At 57.8% G+C, this 21031-nt stretch overlaps 1 protein-coding gene and 1 long non-coding RNA gene across 2 annotated transcripts; one reads left to right on the top strand and one right to left on the bottom strand.

The window, feature by feature from the left end:
• Positions 1-79: 79 nt before the first annotated feature.
• Positions 80-16964, bottom strand: LOC142038245 (uncharacterized). Its single transcript, XR_012652549.1, has 4 exons — positions 16840-16964; positions 1797-1957; positions 1384-1433; positions 80-558 (listed from the first exon to the last, which is right to left on the bottom strand). It is a non-coding gene; the product is annotated as an uncharacterized LOC142038245 (long non-coding RNA).
• ZNF703 (zinc finger protein 703) lies at positions 16203-19121 on the top strand. Its single transcript, XM_075043493.1, has 2 exons — positions 16203-16455; positions 16860-19121. Exons 1-2 carry the CDS (start codon positions 16243-16245, stop codon positions 18249-18251), a joined length of 1605 nt encoding a protein of 534 aa, XP_074899594.1. The 5' UTR covers positions 16203-16242; the 3' UTR covers positions 18252-19121.
• Positions 19122-21031: the final 1910 nt, after the last annotated feature.

The raw sequence follows: 21031 nt of genomic DNA, 5'->3' as shown, positions 1-21031 counted from the left end.
TCCCAATGGCTCATTATCAGAAAGTTTTTGTTTAATAATCCAGGGTAATAAAATGCACCTCTGGAGGACTTTGCCCAGATAAAGGAATGTAAATCGGTGATAAAGAGTTTTGAATTTAGCTACCACAAAGAACATGTTAAAGCCTATTGTTCCCTGCGCCTCCACCGATGACCTTGGCCGCATCTGTGCCGCCGGCTGGGGCCGGTGCTGCTCCTGCGCCCCAGGGACAGTTGATGGGAGGGATCGGCTTCCCAGTTGGAAGGATACTGGGCTTTGCTGGGGAATTTGGAGGTCCCAGGGAGCTGGGGTGGGCCATGTGTTGACAGTGGCAGCAGGACCGCAGGCGGACATCTTCCGGGGTGATGCGATTTTCCAGCAACAGCAGAGCCAGAGCTTCGGAAAAGGGCTTGGGGAAAGCCCATGTGCCCTAAAACTGGGTTCACCCAGATCCCTGAAGTGCTGGAGATCTGCCCCGCTGCCGATGAGCCCAGCAGATGGGCAGGAGCAGGGCCTCATCCAGGGCCTAAAATACAGAGCTCGGCAGTTTGCTGTAGGCTGCTGTTAAAAAAAAAAAAGGAAAAGGAGTGAACAACAACAACAAGATAGTCTGGTCCTAGATTGTATATGTAGTTTAGAAACTGATGTTATGCAAATTAGTTAGCTTCAAAAGCTAATCACTTTGAAAGGTCAAAACTCACATTCATAATCGGACTAAACAAAAAGCTAATTAGAGGCCTTTTGTGTGCCTAAATGAGGCCAGAGAATTCCCCCTGCTCCCAGGGGTGAGTGATGCTCAGGAGGGCTCTTGGCAGGATTATTTCTTCCGCGAGGTATTTACTAGTAAAACCCTCTTGCCGAATGAATGGCAGTAATGATACAGAAATGGCACCAGACCCGAAGCGTGTGTTATTAGTGTAACATTAAACTGCCATTACGGACCGAAGCATAAATTCGAGAGAGGCCAGAGCTGGAGCGAGATGCTCTGAGCCAGCCCGCTCTCGGGATGCAGCTGACACCCGTCACATCCAGCCAGGGTGTGGGATGGCTGCTGCCCGCGGGAGGTGTGAGGGCGGGCAGCTGCCTGCACATGCAGGAGGACGACGATGCTCCGTCCTCGCTTCCCCAGGTCCCCGCGACACGCGGTGCCGGGGTCGGCAGAGCTCTGCGAGCAGGGGCCAGCAGCAAGCTCAGCTCCACCGGTCCGCACCCGCTGCACGTTTGGTCCCTTGGCTCTGCCGGTGCCCGGCACGGCGCAGAGCGGCACACGCAGCTACCACGGGCACCGTACGGGCTCCAGAGCTTCCCCTGCGAGACCCCCCGGCCGGAGCCGGGGGCCCTCAAAGTGCCTTTTAATGCTTCCCCAGGAGCAGCCCCTGGGCTCACCCCGGCTGTCAGCGGCACCGTCACTCCAGCTGGTCCGGAGCGCTGGATTCCTGTTGCCAAGATATGGATTTGGTTTTAATAACAGTTAGTGCAAACATTGTAAATTTACTGCTGCTAGAGAGAGTTTTTGAAAACGTCCAACTCTGGCTATAATTTTTCAATCGCACCAGCTGTTTGTGCTCTGCTCATACCTGACATGCTGCTTTGAAATAGCAATCACTGTATTTATAAGAAGGGAAGGACTCATAAATATGTCAGGAGTGGAATATACAACGCCATATTTCACCATTTTCTATTTTAAAATTGTGAGTTATGGCTACAGAAATGTGGTCCCATTAAAGGTGATATGATGTATTTTGTGTCTTGTTCAGGAGCCCATCCATCACTGAGACAATAAAGAAAACCGCACTTACTTTTTTTCCCTGTCGTCTGTAATTTATGATGCCCAAAAAGCTGTAACCTTTTGGCAGGCTTTGCAGAAACTGCTGCACTGTTAGCAACTAAATAACCTTTTATAAGGTTTTAAATGTGTTGCTACAGTCTCAATGCACTTGCTGTATCGATCCAGAAGATCCTGCAAAAAAGGGGAAAGGAACATGATCTATAACAGGATCGATAACAGTATATAGATTGTTGAAAGATGCTTCTAATGATTTTTGCCAGCCGTCATCTTTCAGTGTGCTGCTCCCCATCTTTTAGGCTTCAGTCTTTGCTCAAATTAATTAACCTTGCTCAGCCTCTCAGTGTGCCAGTGCTCCAGACAGAGACTGGGAACACCGCAACGTGGTTTCAGCCTGCAGGTTAATTAGAAAGGGTGGTAATAATAGCATGGGACGGGGAGACCCTGGCAGGGAGCAGCATCCCAAAACCACCCGGCGAGCACCCCCCAGCCCCAGTCCTGCCTGGCGCAGGCAGCCAGGAAGGATGGGAAGAAACAGGGTGTGCAGGAGCAGCCCTCCCTCTGCCTGCCTCCCACTGCCCATCCCTGCTTTAGGGAAAAATATTCATTTTTTTCCGCAGCAAGGCACTGGCCCTTCCACTGAAGCACGGGGCATCCATCTTCCTTCGGGGGTCGGGACCTGTGAACTGCACCCAAAATCTGACGCGGGGCCCGCTGGCAGCGTGCCGGCTGCCGATGCTCCGGCTGGTGGGTGCGACGGGTCCACGCCGCGGGATTTAATCATTAACCCTCGGCCCGGGTTTTAAAAGCGCTGAGTGGAAAGCAATTACAAGGCAGAAGTCTCCATGTTCACAGGGCTATTTAATCAAAAATAAAAGAGAAAGGAGCCAAAGTGAGGAGGTGCGTGGCTGGGCATTGACAGCACGCTGTTCCCATAAAGCACAGCTCCGCTTACCCTGCCCGGCCGGCTTCTTCGCTTTGTCATTTATGTTTTCCCCCCAAAGCAGCCACCAAATCATTATTAACGTTATAAATAAAATGAGAGGGCAAGTTATTAAATGTAAAATATGTGGAGTCTTCCTCGAACTCACTGCGTAGTTCATAAATATGATGGCTTAATTTCATCTGTAATCCAAACGGCTGATGAAGCATTACACAGCTCTCTGTTAATTGAAGTTGTTAACAAAGCTGAAGAGAGAGATTATTATGTATAGACTTTTATCCTTCAGGGGTATCATCATAACAGATCATAAATGGAAATGAATTCATCGCTCCCACATGCCATCGCAGGATCCCTGCATGCAGTTTTATGCCAGGCGGGTGGCCAGCGCAGCCATAGGGCTGGGATACAGGATGGATCCCATCCGTGAGGGTCCCCTGTCCCCTCCCGCAGCCCCAGCGCAGAGCCCTGTGCCCCAGCCAGCCCAGCTGAGCCCCATGGCTCTCCTCCCGGCACCTTCGGGACGAGCTTCCCAGAGTCCGGCTATCGGTTTGCAAAGCCCCTTTGAAGCCTTTAGCTGTGATGTGCGATCATTGCCATCATCTGGGGCACGCGATATATCAGGGAAGATGGAAAATCCATTCCCTCAACTGATATATCCTGGCCGAAGCGCTCACGTGCGGGAGGATCCTCTGAGTTCAGGCCAATTAATTTACTGCGGGGCACAAGGCGAGTTTCTGTGCAGGCACCCAGGGCTCAATATATTTCTCGGCTCCATAGACAAAGGGTCGTTACTATCTCAGACTGGAGCATCTATGTTTTCAGCACGTTGCTTAAAGTAATAATTGTTTGGCTTCTAGTTAGTGATGGGTTGTTTGTTTTATGGAGAAGTGGCCGACTGGTGTTAAAAGTTGTGTGGGAGGAGAACATCCCTTCCCGCGGCTTTCCGCGGTCACTCCTTACGCCCTGCTTCTGCTGAGCCCTGGGAGATGCTCTCCCAGCAAGCGAGTGCCAGTGTCCACCCCAGCCCCCCAAATTCACCCTCCCCGCGGCAAGGCAAGCCAGCCCAGCCGAGGTCTGCAGTGCTGCAGCCTGTATTTCTGGGCTGCGCTGCTTCCAGGTGGAGCTATGAAAACACACAATGCCGTTTCCTTCTCCTGGATCCCATCAGCTTTTTCCATCCAGCACATTATCCAGGAAATTCTCGTCTATACCTTTGAGGAGTTACCGTGATTATCTGGAACGCGTTACTTGCACACAGCAAATGCAAATTAATGTAGTCTTCACATTTCGCCGTGGCAATAAAGGGGAATGTTGACATCAGCCTGAAAGTAGAATTAACTTTTGCATTATGTGGTGTGAGAGCGAGGTGTTGAAACCCGCGTCCGAGACTTTCCAAGTTACAGTAAAGAACTGTTCTGGCAGCGCTGCAAAAACACGGCAGTGTTTCCAAAAGGCAGAGGTAAGCTGAGTGCTCTCTCTGTTCCAGGCTGGATTATTGCTTCTGCTGGGCTTTCAAAACCCTGCCATTTTGTCTCGTTACCTCTAATGTGCTCCTTGGTTTATTGCAAGCTCATCTCCTTAAGAAGAGAGAGTTACAGCACTGTCAGGCTCTGCTACTCTCCGATAAAGAGCCCGCTCCGTTCCCAGCAGCATCAGCCTCCCCTCCCCGCTGTAATCCCTCCAGCAACCCTCCTTTCATCGCAGCCACGGGAACCCTTTGAACCAGAGCAGACAAGGGCTGGAGGGACCAATCCTGCCTGGGCCCTGCCAGCTCCTTTGCAGCCATAACCCCGGCGGCTCGGTGTTAACACCTTGTTCGCGGCGGTGGCACGCACGTTACCGGAGCCCCTTAAATCACGCGCCGAGGCTCAATAGGAAGGGACAAGGCTAAGAGCCGTATTGATCCCTTCTGCAGTGCACGGGCATCCGCCGCGCTCCCAAATCCCACGGCGAGCCCAAAACCTGGCGTGGAGCGTCTGCCGCCGCCCCGGCGAGGGTGTCCCTGGGGCTTCGTGCCCCCCCCGGTCCCCGTCCCACTCGGGTGGGGGTCGGTCTCACCACGGACGCTTCAGGTCCCGGCGTGTGCCGGATGGGGAGCCCGGGCACGGCCGTCGTCAGGCGATTTTCTTGTAAAAGTGGGTCAGCTTCGATTTTCTGCCACCAGCCGTGCTGGGGCGAAGGGCAGCGGGAGCTGGGGGAGGCTGACGGGGAGGAGAGCAGGGGCTGCCCGGAGCAGCGCCGAGCGAGAGCGAGACACGCGGGGACGGGCTCGTCGGGTCAAGTGGGCTTCGCTCACCCGGCAATTACACCCCGTCCTTCTCTCCTCCGAGATCTGAGCAGAAGGGTAAATTAGCCTGCTGTGATTTGAATTAACCCCTTGTCTGCCTCTGGCCTCGGTACCCACTATGTGGGAGGCTGTCGGCTCAGCAGCATCCCAGCCTGGAGTGGGACCCCCCACCTCCGTCCAGCACCATCCTGTCCTGTCCCAGCGGTGGACGGTCTGACAGGTCCATCGCCTGCAACTGCTCCGCTGTCTTCCAAGCAACGCTGCCTTGCAGCAAGGCCTGGTTTTATCCCTGCGCTGAGCGGCAGCTATTGCAGGCAGGGGTTTTGCTCTTGGTGGCTGCCTGCACGGAGCAGGGGGACGGAGGGAAGGGGAGCGGGAAGAGTTTGGAAGAGGATCCCTGGACGTGCCTGCGTGCACGGGGCCAGCCGCTGGCTGCGGGCTCAGCTTGGAAACCGCTTTCTTAATAAAGAGCAAGTTTAGTTTCATGGCCGTGAAGGGTGGCTGTGTCATTATTCAGCATGGGGCATATGAAACAGGTCGTTCTGCCGAGACCCTCAGGAAGGAGCAGAGCGCAATAACAGGCAGCCGAAGGGACTCGGCCGCCGGACTCGGACCACCAGGACCGGGGCTTTGCAGGAGGTGCCAAGCATGCAGGCATCTGCAAAGAGCAGAGGCGAGGGGGCACCCAGCGTGTCCCGTCACCTTTGCACGGGATGGGGGAGATGCGGGGGCAGCTCTGGCTGCCCAGGGGGGTTCAGTATGGCCCTTCAAGGGGGCAGCAACCCCCTCCCTGGCCGGGCTCCAGGACAATTTGGGCTGAGCGGGCCGTAAATGAGGAAGAAGGGAAAACAAATGATGCCAGCAGCAAGTGAAGGAAGTGTAAGAGCATTATGTAAAATATTAAATTTAATGCTATTCCATTTTCCATCTCAGTTATTAAATTAACTGAGAACTATGCTTGCACTTAAAAGATTCCTGTCATATTTTATGCACACGATGATCTCAGAGTAATTCATGTTAGAAATATGTCATGTTAAATTACAGATACCAATAAACCTTACTTAAACTCGGCATTGATCATGTGTGGGAGATAAAGTCCGCAGGGCCAGATCCCCCCGGTCGTGCACCCCCAGCCTTTCTCCCCATGCAAAATTCACCTGGGTGGGAGCAGCAGGTGACAGCTGGGATTTTCTTTCCACCCTCCCCATCAGCACCAGCATCTCCCACCGCAGGGCTGGGGCCGGGCAGAGCCAGCCGGGCATGGCGGGGACATGGTGGTGCTTATCTGCTGGGGCGAGCGGGTGTTGCTTGACGTGCGTGGGAGAGCCGAGGGCGCCAGGCGGGTGCGCCGGGCAGGGGTGAGGGGTGATGGCTATCCGCAGGGAGGTGATACCGCTTATCGGCAAAAGACTCGGTGTCACCATATCAAACGTGGCGCGGTGAGAGTCTGTCTCCTATTTGGTGTCACCTCTGCTCACGCTGGCCTCGTCTTTCCAGCTTCCCCATCCTTGGGTGGATGGTGTGGGTGGATGCATCGAGGCAGCGATGGACGCAGCAGCCTCACTTTCTCCACGCGCTTTGCTGGGCCGTGTAAAACCTGCTCCTCCTCCAGTGCTGAATGGGCTACTTTTCGGAGCGCCAAGGTTGCACCCACACGTGGGCGCACCCCAATCCTGGCGTGGAGGGGCTGCAGCACCCCTGAGGAGCCAGGAACAGTGAGTGCCATTTCACCCCTGCTGCAGATGGGGAAACTGAGGCAGGGAGGGCAGCCCTTGGGTTGCTGCCCCGGTGACACCGCACACGTCGGGGCGATGCTGCCCACCGAGGAGTGTCCCCCAAACCCCAGCCCATCGCTGCGGGGTGAGCGGCTGCCCAAGAACCGGTGGGAAAGCGGGCAGCAGCGGGCAGACAGGGTCCCCCAGACTGCAGCACAGTGTCCAGCCAGCCACGCTCGCCGTGGGGATCCTTGAGCCCTCAGAGCCAGCGTCCGTCCTCGGCACAGGCAGGGCAGCCCCGGCTGACAGCTCCGCGCCGTGAGAGCGAGCCAAAGCTGCATTATGAGGCGCCAGGCTCTGCGGGAGAGGGAAGATGCTAATAATAGGCCTAGGCAGAAAGGGGAGCAAGCTCCCTCCCCGCACAGCGTCCTGCTGCCGGCTGCAGGATGCGACCTTTAGTCACCAGCCGCCCGGGGGATGCTCTTCTGGTCCGGGACCCCGCGCGTGGAGCAGACCCCTCCACCGAGGCGCGAGGCTGAAAGCCCTGCTGGCGCGGGGACTGCCAGGCTCAGACCTGGCGGGGTGCGGGTTCTGTTTTGCAGATGAGAGCGGTACGGACATCCTTGGGGCGGTTATGTGTGCTCCGTCTGGAGGGTCAGGGGGTGCCCCTTGTGCTGCCCACAGCCCCAGAGGCGGACGGACCTCACTGGGGCTCTGCCATCAGGGCAAAGCCAGCACATGGGGACGACAGAGCCCTCGGCGGGATAGGGGCACCGAGCCCCTTCCCAAAACCCAACCTGCAGCCTCCCTGGAGCTCGCCCCGCTCCCTGCCTTTACTCCGTGGCACTGCCCTCATGTGATCTGAGATTCAGCTTTTCCTTTATTAAAACAGCCTCTACCTCTGCGCGCAGGAATCACAAGCTCCGGCTGCCCCGAGGCTGCTCCTGCCGCAGCACAGAGGCTTTTCAAGAAAGTTTGGCTTCTGCCTTCCCTTGAATAGAGCCGCTTGTTCTCCGGAGCCGATGGCCCCGGCCACCTTCCGTCCGCTGCTGGGCTCCAGCACCCTCCTCCCCGCCAGCCCAGCCGTTTGCTCCAAAGCCCCGGTGCCAGAGACATGGTGCATCCGGGCGGACGAGGGCAGGAGCCCCAGTTGCTGCCCAGTTGTCTTCACCTTGAGTGACCTGATGGGAAAACCCTGGTGTCCCCGGGGACCGCTGCTGCTAATCCAGGCCCAAAGAGCACCCGAAAGCTCAACCCGTTGGTTCCTTTTATCGTGTGAGATACCGAGAGGCTCGCCAAGGTCAATCCCTGCCCGTGGTCACAGGCTTAAACGCGACCTGCCCAGCTCAGGGCAGGGTTTGAACCAGCCCACTAAGGACACGGTGGCTGTCCACCCTCAATGGGTGAGCTTGGGGCTGTGGTGCGACCATCCCTATGGGCAATAACTTCCCAGAGCCACCGAGAGCCATCTTCGGAGCTGCTCCGGTGTTATCTCGGTAGCCAAACACGTGCTGGCAATACTGGTCTGGCACTGGGTGCCGGGCACCCACAAGCCGGGTGCTGAGCTCCCCGTACCACACAGCTGAGCATCCCTGGTGCCAACACAAACCAACGTTTGCCACGGCCACGCGGCACCACCAAACAACCCACATCACCGGCCGTGACTGTGCAAAGCTCAGCTCCGGTGGGGACCCCAGCCCCGTGCTGGGCACCCCACGGCTGCTGGGGCCACGGGTACCCCTTGCTGCAGCCGCCCGCTGCCGGGGAGTAATTGGGTGCAGCAGCACATGCTGCAGGGCTGCTTTAATCCTGCTCCAGGTGGCTGCAATCCAGTGCAGGATTTACAGTGCCCTGACCCTGAGCTGTCAAGAAGGAACAGCCAGATTAATGGGGTGGGCGGGTTCGTGCAATAATCGTTTGTTTGATGTGACAAGCCTGATAGGCGTTGATTTACTTACAGACTGATAGGCTTTTAATTGAGCACCTCCGTCCCAGTCACATCAAAGGCAGAGGTTGACAAGGGGCCCCTTTTACCAAAAGCTCCCAGTGACTGACAGATCCTGGATGCTAATTCTCCTGGGGAGGGGGGTTCCCTCTTTTTCTCTTCTTGTTTTTTTTCTTTTTTATTTTCTCAGGATTGGTGCAGAGAGAGCCCCTGTTCTTGCAGGAGGGGGTGCCTCTCTGCCCCCTCCCCATCACACTTACCCAGAGCCCACTGGCAAAGCCAGTCCCCCCCCCCTGCACCATCCAGCCGGGCTTTTGTCCACCTCCACAAGAGGTTTTGGGTTCCCCTTGCCTCCTCCTCGCTGCCAGGTGGCTGTCGGCCACAATGCCCAGGATGCTGTGGGCAGGATGGCACCCACTTCCCCGTGGCACTGTCCCCGGCACTGTCCCCATCGTGGAGATGGTCGCAGCCCATCTCGTCCCTGGGGATGCCCTTCCTCTACGGGGGGCTGGCGGGTGCTGCCCACCTGCCTGGTTCTCTGCCCCCAAAACTTGGGTGCTGGGGCTTTAGGGTTGCTCTGGCTAATACCACTCCTAAACAGTGGCATTTCAAAGAGGAGGGATGTTGACCTCTGGGTTGCTGCAGGTTCCTTGCCAGCACGGTGTCACACTCCTTGCCGGCATCGGCATCGCACCTTACATCCCTCCCCAGAGCCAGCGGAGCGTCCCGGCACCTTCGTCCCCGTCACGGCACGCTTCGGACGGGACCACGACGGTGCAGACAAGAGCATCCCACGACGGTCCCGGCGGTTAATGCGTATCTGCCCTCCACCGCCGCGCTGGGTGTGCGGCAAGTGCCTGTCACCAAACCCACCTCTGGGTCCAGCGGTACCAGAAAATAGACAAAAGGTGGTTTAAATGAGCTGAAAAGCGGGAGGCAGAAGCGAATCCATGGTTGGTTTATCCGTGATTTTCTGTGTGTCAGGGAGGGTAACCTGCCTTACCTGTACGAGAGCTCATGGGATTCAGTTACCCACCGAGAAAGAGATTTTGTGAATTAGCCGTGGATGGGAAAAGAGAGAGAAAGTCACCGCAAGGCGAGTGCTTGGGCACACGCGTGTGACCATGCACGCAGAGCACGTGTGTGCCCATCGACCCACCAAACGGATCTGGAAAAGCAAAAGAAAAAAACCCCGAGTGGCTCAGACATTTTGTGAAAGACTTATGGGAGATTATACTCTTAATGGGAAATTTAAGGAAGCGGGTATAAATCACAGCTCTTTTCTCTAACCTGTGGTGTAGCATTCGCCTGAGCCTTTGGGCTGGATTAGCTCTGTATATTTATGTTTTAAAGTCTGATGTGTTTTTCAGTATCTAAATATAAATTATTTTTACTGTATCAATGATTAAATATTTTTCTTTGAGATCATAGAGTCCAAAAAAATAAATGTTTCTGAAAAGGCATTCAAAAAATTTAAAAGAAGAAAAAAATCCCTCTGAGAACCCCTTTTGTCATTTGCAACCAATAAAAATGCCTATTGTTATGAAGGGCTCATAAATAATCTGATTTTGGCATGCTTTCATACCATACAGAAAATGAATAAATTAAACTTGATTTACAGCCTTTTTCATTTTTATTAGAGCCGCTCCAAACATTTTATGTAACGTACATGCCAGATGAGCTACACCAAATGGTTTGAGGCTCTGGTCCTGATATTATAGAAATTAAGTTGTTTTAATTTGCATAGTTTAATTAACTAATACTGGCAAAGAAAAAAAGAAAAACAGGTAAAAGTGATTTTTTTTTTTGTGGGTGTCTGAGGACTAAATGAACCCACCAAGGCAGATCCCCCACAAGCGCTTGAGCCGGTGCCAGCCGTGGGAAACGCCTGCGTCCCCACAGCGCTTTTGGGTGGGCCGGTGCCGCGGGCAGCACCCAGCCACCCCAGGGCCCCTTCCCACTGCTCTCATGGTGGTGGACATCAGGGTCACTGTCAGCCCCCGGTTTTAGAGATGGGGAAACTGAGGCACATCAGCTAGACTGCTTCATACAGCTCTCTGCAGCGCTACCGTGATGTTAAGTAAGACTGGGTCAACGGGGGAAATACCCCAAACTCTCCTTCCTAACAACCCGTCATTGTAAAGATCATCATTCTGCTTGCAGTGGCAGAAAACTTAAGAGATAAACAGGAAAAAAAAAAAAAAAGGCTTAAGTAAAGTGGCTGTGACCTGACATCAGCCCCGCTGCCTGTTTTGATCCGCTGCCCATCCCTGTGAGGAGCGCAGAGCTTCCCTCCCCTCCGAAGCACTTTGATAAGTGTGGGATGTTCTCCTCCCCCTCCTGCAATTTATCCCTTAGAATTTCACACCAGGAAACAGCTTCATTACATCAACAACAGGAAGACCCCACTGATTTGTCACACAGAAAAACAGCTGTTAGTCACACATCAAGGGAATAGGGGGGGAAAAAAACCCCTCACCTTTTTTTGCTTTAATGTTCACGCTGTTCTTTAATGTTAATCGCTCTGCAGAGGAAAGCAGGCTACCCGGCTATTCAATAAGTAACCATCACCCAGTGAGTATCAGTTATTATCTAAGTGTCTTCCTGCTTTTCCTGCTACATGATTGCTTTGGAAAGAAAGATTAATTCCAACTTTAAAAAAGAAAACACTATTTTTATCATTGCCAGAAGTCTATATGGGTTTAAAAAAGAAAAAGCACTTGCTTGTCGTTTTACATCTTGCAATTTTGTCAGTTGTTTTAAAACATGTCTCCTGTAATAAATAAGATCATTTTTATGCACTTGTTCTGCAGCTAAAAGCGAGGCCTCAGCTCGCGCGGCGCTAGGGAGAGGTGGGACTCGGGACTCGAGAGCGGGGCAGGGAAACCGCTGACTCGACACGTTTTCTTCCACCGAGGCAGCTGGAGGGGCTGCGACTGCCGTGGCCTCATTTACAGGGTGGCTAATAGAAGATGCTTTACCTACAAAATAGCAGGTATGCAGCAAGCACCGACGCGCAAAGAAAAGCTCGGCTTTTAAGAAGCGTCTTGGATGCCCATCCTGCAGCGACGGCCGGTGCCAACCCCTGACTCCCCCCCCCCAGCTCTCCTGGGCTGGGACCACCATGGGACACCCCTCTGCCCTGTCTCTCTTAGCAAACGTCCCCTTATTGCCCTGTTGAGGTGGGAGACGGTGCCCATCGGCTCGACGGGGCCGGCGAAGCTGCTCCCCGCACACCCCGGCAGCTCCTGGGCAGACCCTCTTTTGCCAGACGAGGAACATTTTCCCAGTTTCCCTTAAACCGTGTCCAGCAGCAATGAAATGGGAAAGGCATTTACTTATTCCAGACTAAGAGCGCAGCGCAGAGAGAGACGCCGGAAGAGTTACAGTGGTTTAAATTCACGTCTTATCTTACCCCACCACGATTTTCCGTGCAGGCTGCAGCACTCGGGTGCCTCTCTCCTTCTCCACCCGCCGCTCTGCACCCCCAGCTCCGCTGGGACTCGGGGTGCCCGTGCCCGGAGCTGGCGTCTGTCCATGCCGCGGTACGGAAAACTCACAAGGCTAAGGGCCACCTCCTGCCTATCAGCAACGCAAGAACATGTTGTAAAAGTGGAGAGGATTTTTCTGCTAGAGGGGAGGGCAAAAACAGAGAATAAAAGCGCCGAGGGCTAGAGAAAGTGTTGTCCATAGGTACGTTTCTGCACTGTTACTGGCTGCTGAAGCAGGCAGGTAAAGAAAGACACTTGACTCCCCAGGAAATACACTTTCTTTTGACGCAGTTACTATTTACGTATTTAATGCCATGGTTTGTATAATGACTGCCTCAGAAAGCAATTTCCTCGAAGTCAGGACTGCTGTCCTACCCATCACGACGGGCACGCATCCTGCGCAGGCAGCTCCGCAGGCAGGGCTGGGACCGAGGGGGTTTCCCGCAGGCCCTGCACATCACTCATTTCCTAATTGGCTTTTTTCTCACTCTTTAAAAATACCTGGTGCATCGTGTGTGCCTTCCTCTGGAAAGCACCTTTCTGCACCCCCCAGAAGCGGTGGGACAAGGCCAGAAAGGGGCTGGGGGAGTGAGGGGCACCTCTGTGGTGTGTGTCACCCAAAAGCCCTGCCCGGGAGTCATCCCAAGTTACTGAAAGATCTTAAACTGAAAGAAAAACACAATTCTCTCTTCCACGGCCATGCTTCGCAGGTTGCAAAAGCATCAGAGTCCATCAGCGCTGTTAAGGCTCTGCGCTGGGGATTCGTCCTTGGAAAAATAAAACCTCCTTAATAGCAGCCCAGGTGGGGCAAGCCCTGATTAGGGAGCAAAAATATCATTAGTCATTTCTGAAAGCGCTCACGGAGGCTTTTTGTCTTCTTTGGCTTTACTTTTATTCAAAATATTTTGCTTTTCATTTGGTGCCTGTGTAATTTTTCTTTGGCAAGTGGTCTCGCTTATTTTATTTGAAAACCCTTTGTGATGGGCAGTCTCTAAGCAGAGAGTGACTTGTCCTGGAGCAGAACTGAACATGAAATAGGGAAGTTCCACTTTCTCCCCCCCTGGTTAACCATTCTCCTTAATGAAAACAAGACCCACACGGATTTTAGAATGAAGACTATAACCAGAGACGGTAAGGGCACCAACACTAAGCAGGATTCATCATTATCCATGACGACTCTTGGATGGAAGTTTGAATCCAGCAAACACAAGCTGAATCCAGAAATGTTCTCCGGTGTGCCAGCAGCAGGGCAGGATCAGGCCTCTGAAATGACCCGAGCTTTGGGGGAAGTGATAAATGCAGCCCCGGAGGTATTGCCGCTTCGTGCTCTCCCTCCGTTTCAGCATCCGCCAGGGGAACCGGCCTCGGGAGCGCTGCCGCATCGCCGCTGCTCTTACGCACTCGTCCCACCTTATTTTATGTTATTTTGTTAAGGCCGTGTTGTTGTTGGCATACAACTCGAGTGACTTTGAGGAAAGATTTTTTTTCTCTTTCCTCCTTACTTGAATGGCTCCTTTGAAAGGCAGCGCCTCTCCGTTTACAACCCCGCTGTCCGGACTGAATCAATCTTGCGGTCAGCTTCGGGAGGGGGAAAAAAAGAAGAAAAAAGCCTCACAAAGAGGGAAAATTGACAGGTCCAACCGTCGGCGTGATTGATAGCGGTTGGAGAAGTGGGACTCTACGTCGGGCTGCGCCAGGGCGATGCCAGCACTCGCCGGGGAAATCCAGCAAAGCCTTTTTTCCCAGAACCTGGTGCAGAGGGGCTTGATGAGGGGTGACCACGTGAACTTAATAATAGCGACATTGTTGGAACATAAAGCATCTCTCAGGAGTTAATATGATTAATTAGAGGTGTCTGTCTCTCTCCCTCTTTCCCCTCTCCCTCCCTCGGTAGGCAGGAGGCACTGAAACCCAAACCCGGGGAGGGCAGAGGTGGGTCCGTGCCGCGGCACTGCCCGGAGCCAGCACCCAGCCCCAGGAAAGCTGGTTTCTCCCCACCAGTCCCGGCTCTGCCGCCAGCAATCACCGTGCAACCCGCTATTAGCAAATGATATGCCTTCAGCCAGAGGTACATGAAGGAAAACACGAAAATGTCAAATATCCAGAGTCATAAACATGCTGGTGGCACACTGTGCCAGTCAGAGGGACGGGGTTACCGCACTCTCAGTAGGGAATTTGTTCCAGATAAGCCTTGATTTTAGCAGCGCAGCGATGACATCACCCCCGTGCACTAAACATTCATTCCTTCGCTTTTCAGTACCTGACCCGGCAGACGGGTTCAGCGTGTGCAGTGCGACACGCGGCTGCCTTGCATTGCAGGTGGAGCATCCCTCCAGCTCCCCACCTTCCTTTCCTAAAGACACCACATTGCATTTCTCCAGGCCAAAGGTTCTCAGTACTCGCCCCAGCCCGTCCCCCACAACTTCCTCCCACGACCCCACATCCCCATCCCTTTGTGCATCTCTCCCCGAGCCCCCGTTCTCCCACCAGCTCCCAGTTGAAGCCCAGGAGAGCCAGGGGAGCAGCTCCCCACCCCACCAGGACCCCACAGCCGCCGCACACTGGACATCGTGCCAGGCTCGGCGAGACGGGGTAAAGCGCCAAGATTTATCCGTGTGCCTTGGCTCCTCATGGAAAGAGCCTGGCTGATCTCGGTGGGACAGTGGTTTTCAGCTCCCCCCCTCTGACTGTGGAGCCCCAGGGGTTTGTGAATTTAATTCAAAGATGTCTGGAAAAGGTAACTAGAAATAGGAAGTTAATTGTTAGGAAGCTTAATTAGTTATACAGCAGTCTGCACCATCACTGGCAAAATTTTAAGACTCTACAAACCAAAGAAAGTAGAAGAGCCCTGAAAGAAAAGAGTATTGTAGGTACGTAAAGGAACTGCTACTTTTTGTGGGACCGGGGTTAAGATCAGCCCCATTTGTTGCATTGCAGGTGCCCTGGGCGCATCCCTGATGGCTGCGTATTTATTGATGGCGTGAAATGATCAGTGAACTGTTTGGTCACTACCCCAAGAACAGAAAATGCTGTGTGATAGCCAAGCGCTGCTGCTGTTAAAAGTAATTTAAATGCTAGTGACTGCAATGCATGCAAAATAAAAAAGTATGTATGCAACCCGCGTTGGCCCTTCAGGTTTGGGTGACACTGCTGTCCCACCAGCGACCCCAGCGCTGCCCCACGGGTTGTCTCTGGGGCCAGCAGAGACCTCGAGCTGTGTCTGCAGGGACACGGGGGCCTCGCTCTGCCCCACTTGGGTGAATGGCCCCGGGCAGGGTGCTGGCAGCCCTCGCCTCGTGTGGCACTGGGGTGGCATGGGGCGCAGGGCATGCATGCTGGGTGCAGGGTGCAGGGTCTGGCCTGGGTGCAGGGGTCAGCCTGGTGGCAGGGCACAGGTGCTGGGTGCGGGTTTGGGCGTAGGGCACGCAGACTGGGTGCAGGAGCTGCGCCGGTGCAAAGCCGTGCCGGGCTGATCTTCTCTAAGCCGTGCCACGGCAGCCGAGCCGTGCCGTGCCAGCAGTGCCGTGCCACGGTGCCCCAGCTGAGCCATGCCATGATAAACCATGCCGTGCCAGCCGAGCCGTGCCGTGCCATGCCGTGCCGTGCCGTGCCGTGCCATCCGAGCCGTGCCGTGCCAAGCCAGCCGCGCCATGCTCTGCCAGCCGAGCCGTGCCGCGCCGTGCCGATCCCATCCCATCCCATCCCATCCGTGCCGTGGGCGGCTCTCCCCCACGCGGCGGCGCGGCGCGGCGCGGGGCGGCGGCGGCGGCGGCGGCGGTTCGCCCCCCCCACCGGCGGCTCTCCCCGCCCCGGGGGCCCGGCCGGGCGCGGATTGGTGCGCGGCGCCGGCCCCCTCGGAGCGCGGCCGCCATCGGGGCTATTTGACGTGTCGGTGGGGCCGGGGAAGGGTTTCGTCTCGCCGGGGCCGCCGCCGCCGCCGCTCCGCCGCCCGCCCGGCCCGGCCCGGCCCGGCCCGGCCCCGCGGAGCCCGGCGTGCGCCCCCGCCCCCCCCCTCCCCTTCCCCGCTTCCCTGCTTCCCCCCCCCCCCCCTTTTTCCCCTCGCCGCCGCCCGCCCCAAATGAGCGGTGCCCCCGGCGGGCCCCGGCCGAGGACCCCGCCGAGCCGCGGAGCCGCGGGCGCCCCGTCGCCCCGGCCGCCCCCCGCCGACCCGCTGCGCCAGGCCAGCCGGCTGCCCATCCGCGTCCTGAAGATGCTCAGCGCCCACGGCGGCCACCTCCTGCACCCCGAGTACCTCCAGCCGCTCTCCTCCACGCCCGTCAGCCCCATCGAGGTCAGTGCCCGCCGCTTCCCCCCCCCCCACCCCCTTCCCCGGGGTCCGCCCGGGGCTCCCTGCCCGCCGCTCCCGGCTCTCCTCCCGGCCGGGCTCTTCCCTGCCCGCCGCTCCCGGCTTCCTCCCCCCCTTCTCCAGCCGCTGCTTCCCTGCCTTCTCCCCCCCCCCCCACCCGCTGCAGCCCGGCTCCCCCCCACCCCGGTCCTTCGCGTCCCCCCCCCCATCCCCCGCGCCCTGGCTCGGCGCCGGGCCCGGCCCCGCTAGACCCGGAATTTTGGGGGTGGGATGGGGGTTGAATAAAGGGGGGGGGGGGGGGAAAGGCTGGGCTGGGGACGCCGTCGGGGTCCCGTTTCCCCCCCCCCCCACCCCCCCGCCCCAGCTTACCGGCTCCGCTCCGCCCGCAGCTGGACGCCAAGAAGAGCCCGCTGGCGCTGCTGGCCCAGACCTGCTCGCAGATCGGCAAACCGGACCCGCCGCCCTCCTCCAAGCTGAACGCCGTGGCCGCCGCCGGGCTGCCCACCGCCGAGAAGGAGCCCACCGCCCGCCCCGCCGCCCTGAAACCGCCGGGCAGCGGGGACTCGCCGCCGGAGGACAAGTCCAGCTTCAAGCCCTACTCGAAGGGCGGCGGGGAGCCACGCAAGGAGGGAGGAGCGGACAAGGCCGGTTTTCGGGTGCCCAGCGCCGCTTGCCCGCCGTTTCCCCCGCACGCCGCCACCGCCGCCGCCGCCTCGCCCGGCGGTTCCCGCGGCGCTTCGCCGCAGCACGCCGACCCCAAGGGTGTCGAGGAGAAGAAGGAGCCCGAAGCGGGCAAGCCCAGCCCCGAGGGGACGGGCGGGGGGCTGGGGCGCGGGGCGGCGGAGCCCGGGGCGCACGGCGAGCCCCCTTCGGGTCGCAAGTCAGAGCCCCCCGCCCTGCCGCCCTCCGGCCATGTGGCCCCCGTCTCGCCCTACAAGCCGGGCCACTCTGTCTTCCCCCTGCCGCCCTCCAGCATCGGCTACCACGGCTCCATCGTCGGCGCCTACGCCGGCTACCCTTCCCAGTTCGTGCCCGGGCTGGACCCCACCAAGCCGGGCCTGGTGGGCAGCCAGCTGCCGGGGGCGCTGGGGCTGCCGGGCAAGCCGCCCAGCTCCAGCCCGCTCACCGGGGCCTCGCCGCCCTCCTTCATGCAGGGATTATGCCGGGACCCATATTGCCTGAGCTACCACAGCGCCTCGCACCTGGGCTCCGGCAACTGCTCCAGCTGCGTGCACGACCCCGGCAGCCTGAAGAGCGGATACCCCTTGGTGTACCCCACGCACCCGCTGCACTCGGTGCATACCACGCTCTCCTCCAGCGGCACCCCCAGCCTGCCCGGCCACCCTCTCTACACCTACGGCTTCATGCTGCAGAACGACCCCCTGCCCCACATATGCAACTGGGTGTCTGCCAGCGGACCCTGCGACAAGAGGTTTGCCACCTCGGAGGAGCTGCTCACCCACCTACGGACCCACACGGCCCTGCCGGGGGCGGAAAAACTCTTGGCGGGTTACCCTACCTCCGGGCTGGGCTCCGCAGCCTCCTGCCACCTCCACCTCCCGCCCGCCGCCCCCGGGAGCCCCAACACGTTACCGGCCTCCCTCTCCTTGAGGAGCCCACACACTTTGGGACTAAACAGGTACCATCCCTACGGCAAGAGCCATTTGCCCACAGCCGGCGCCCTGCCGGTGCCCTCCTTGCCGGCCGCCGGACCTTACTACTCTCCATACGCGCTCTACGGCCAAAGACTAACTTCAGCTTCTGCACTGGGATATCAGTAACTACGGCGGCCCCTTGCCCTGCTCCAGCCTCCTCCTCGCCCCGGCCCCCCCCCCCCCACTCCCTCCTTGGACTGTGTATTTATTTACTGTATGTTAGCTTAAAGCTGGGAATATAAGTGCATTAATACACCAATGAATCAATGGTATGCAAAAAGTCTGTGTCCAAAAAAAAAAAAAAAAAAAAGAAAAAAAGAAAAAAAATTCTTTACTTTGCAGGTGTGGGGCTTTTATTTTTCCCTTCTGTTTCTTTTGAAAAATTTTTTTTCCCCTCCCCCTTCTTAATTTCCCCCCTGAGAAATTCTTGCATGACTCCTGACACACAAGGCGGAAAAAAGAGAAAAAGGCATTTTCCTCCTCCCCCTCCGTGCTTATCATTCTGGGATTCTGTTCTTCTTCGTTTGTAAAGTTAACAGATGTAATTTTTTTTTTTTTAAATTTTTTTCCCCCCCTCCTTTTTTTTTTTTTTTTTTTTTTTTTTTTTTGCAATGTGTTCGGGGGCGGCAGCGGTGGAAGGCCTGGCCCCCCCCCCCCTCCCCGACCCCCCCCCCATCCCCACGCCGCGGCTCTTCCTCGGCCAGCGCCGCTCCCCACCCGCGGCCGGGCCCCACCGTGGGCCGCAGGACCGCGCATCCGTGTGTGTGTGTGTCTGTGTGTCCGTCCGTGTGTCCCGTCCCCCCCCCCTCTCCCCGGGGCAGGGGCGGGGGGGGCCGAAGAGCGGCGGCCCCACCGGGCAGGACCCACCGGTGCGCAGCGGGGGCCGCGGTGCCCCCTCGGCCGGAGCAGCGGGAGGGCGGCGAGAGCGTGGCGGGTGGATGAGCTGCGGCTTGGTAAGTCTTTATTTTGTTAATAAATGACTCTTGGTTATATTCACCCTGTGGTGTCTTCTCTCGTCCCTCCCCACCCCCTAAACTACCCCGGACCCGCCGCCGCGGGCTGGGGGGGCTTCGGACCGGGACCTGGGGGGGACCGTACCGGGGGTTCGGGGTGCTCCGAGCCGGCACCGGGGTGTGGGGGGGGGGGGGGGGCTCCGTGCCGGGGCCGCGGGCTCCCAGCACCATCTAGCGGCGGCGGCGGCGGTCCTGAGTCCCCCCCCCCGGGGCTGGCGGGACTCAGCCCGGCACCGAGAGGGGCCCTGCCGCAGCCCCCCCGGGCATCGGGGCCCGTCCCGGTTGAGGGTGGGATGGGGGGGGGGGGACTCGGGTAGGAGAAAAGGGGGACCCCGGTGTCGTCCCCCCCCCGGTTCCTTCCCCCTCGCGTGTGTGTTGGCCGGGGAGGAAAGCGAACGGCGGGTTTTCTCGCGTGTGGCGGCGGAGGGAAGGTTCGAGAAGGCGTTTGAGCTGAAATCGGTGGAAACAGCCCCAGTACTGTGTGTGTGTGTGTCCCATGTCCCCCCCCTCCAGACGCTGCGGGGAGCGGATGGCGGGCCCTCTCGGAGCAGAGAATGAAGTTTTAGGGATGGAAATCGCAATATAAACAGGGGCCCCGACCCGCTCCCCGTCGGACGTGTGTGGGCAGCTGTGAGCTGGCGCGGAGGCTTCTCCCCCCCCCCCATTTAATTTTTCTGCTGTCTGTGCGAGGGGCGCGTATGGGGGGGGGGGTGTGATAAATGGCTCTGCCATGGGCATGGCTCCCATCCCTCCGGCGGGGATCACCAGCTGCCCGGTTGTGTCTGCCACCGCCGAGCACCGAGCCTGCGGCTGGGCAGGGGGCTGCTGCCTGCTCAGCCCCACTGGGCAGCAGCAGGTGGGGGGGGGGGCCGTGCTGCTGCCCACCCCACACCCTGAGGAAGGGACTTTTATTCTAGCAGCAGCCCAACCTTTGTAGCGGGACCCCCCCGGCCGTGCCCCGGCTCCCCCTTGAAATCCCACGTGCGCCTATTGCCCCACATCACTTTTTCCTGCTGTTGAGCGCTTTACTCCTGTTGCATTTTGGGTGAGTCATGCAATTAATCCCAGTTAATTGCCTTCTCTATATTGCCTTATGCCCTGTGTTTAAATTCCTTTGTGTCCTTTGAGCTGAAAAATAATGCGCTTAGAACAGGGACTTGTTTTGCCAAGGGGTTTTTTTTTTATTTTTCTGCCCGCTCCTGCAAGCGTGGCCGTAGGCGTGCGGCCAGCTGGGAGGGCCCTGGCCGGGGTCTCCGGCTGGAAATGGGAGAGGCTGGTGGTGCCGGGGGCCAGACTCCCCTCAGCCGGCGGAGGGGTGGGCAGCACCGTCCCCGAGCTCCCGGAGGCTCGGGGGAGGCAGGTTTTGCGGGTCCGTGGCTACCCCTCGCTCCACAGTGGACGTGGCTTGGGTCTGGGTCTGCCTGTGGTGGTCCCACTCCTTCGGGGCGGGATGTTTGCAGGGCGAGGGCCTGGGATTTGCAGGACTGGGTTTGGAGCAGAGGGGGCTTTGCTGCAGCCGTTTGCTGTGCCCGGCGGGCAGCGGCAAGAAAGGGGTGCCAGGCCTGGGCTATCGCAACTGCGCCGGTGTCTCCTGTCTCCGCGTTCCAGCGGGATGCTGAACCCTTCGGCTCTGGGTGTTGCAGGCGACGTTCGCCGCGGAGCAGGGCATTGCGGGGTGTCGGGCAGAGCACCGATGGGGTAGCTCCTGTGCTACCATCCCCTCTGCCGCGGAGCTACGCGGTGGCATTTGAAGGCATGCTGGGTCCCACTTCCCTTCAGGAGCATCGCTGCTCCATGGATGTGGTCCCCATTCCCACCGGTGATGCTGCTCGGGGTCGGACTCGCTCAGGCGCCGCACCGGCGTAAATCACGGCTCCTCAGCTGCAGCGCCAA

The sequence above is a fragment of the Buteo buteo genome, chromosome 12, assembly GCF_964188355.1.
Source record: "Buteo buteo chromosome 12, bButBut1.hap1.1, whole genome shotgun sequence".
Lineage (NCBI taxonomy): Eukaryota > Metazoa > Chordata > Aves > Accipitriformes > Accipitridae > Buteo > Buteo buteo.
Note: the sequence above shows the minus strand (reverse complement) of the source record. Positions and strands in the feature narration are given on the sequence as shown.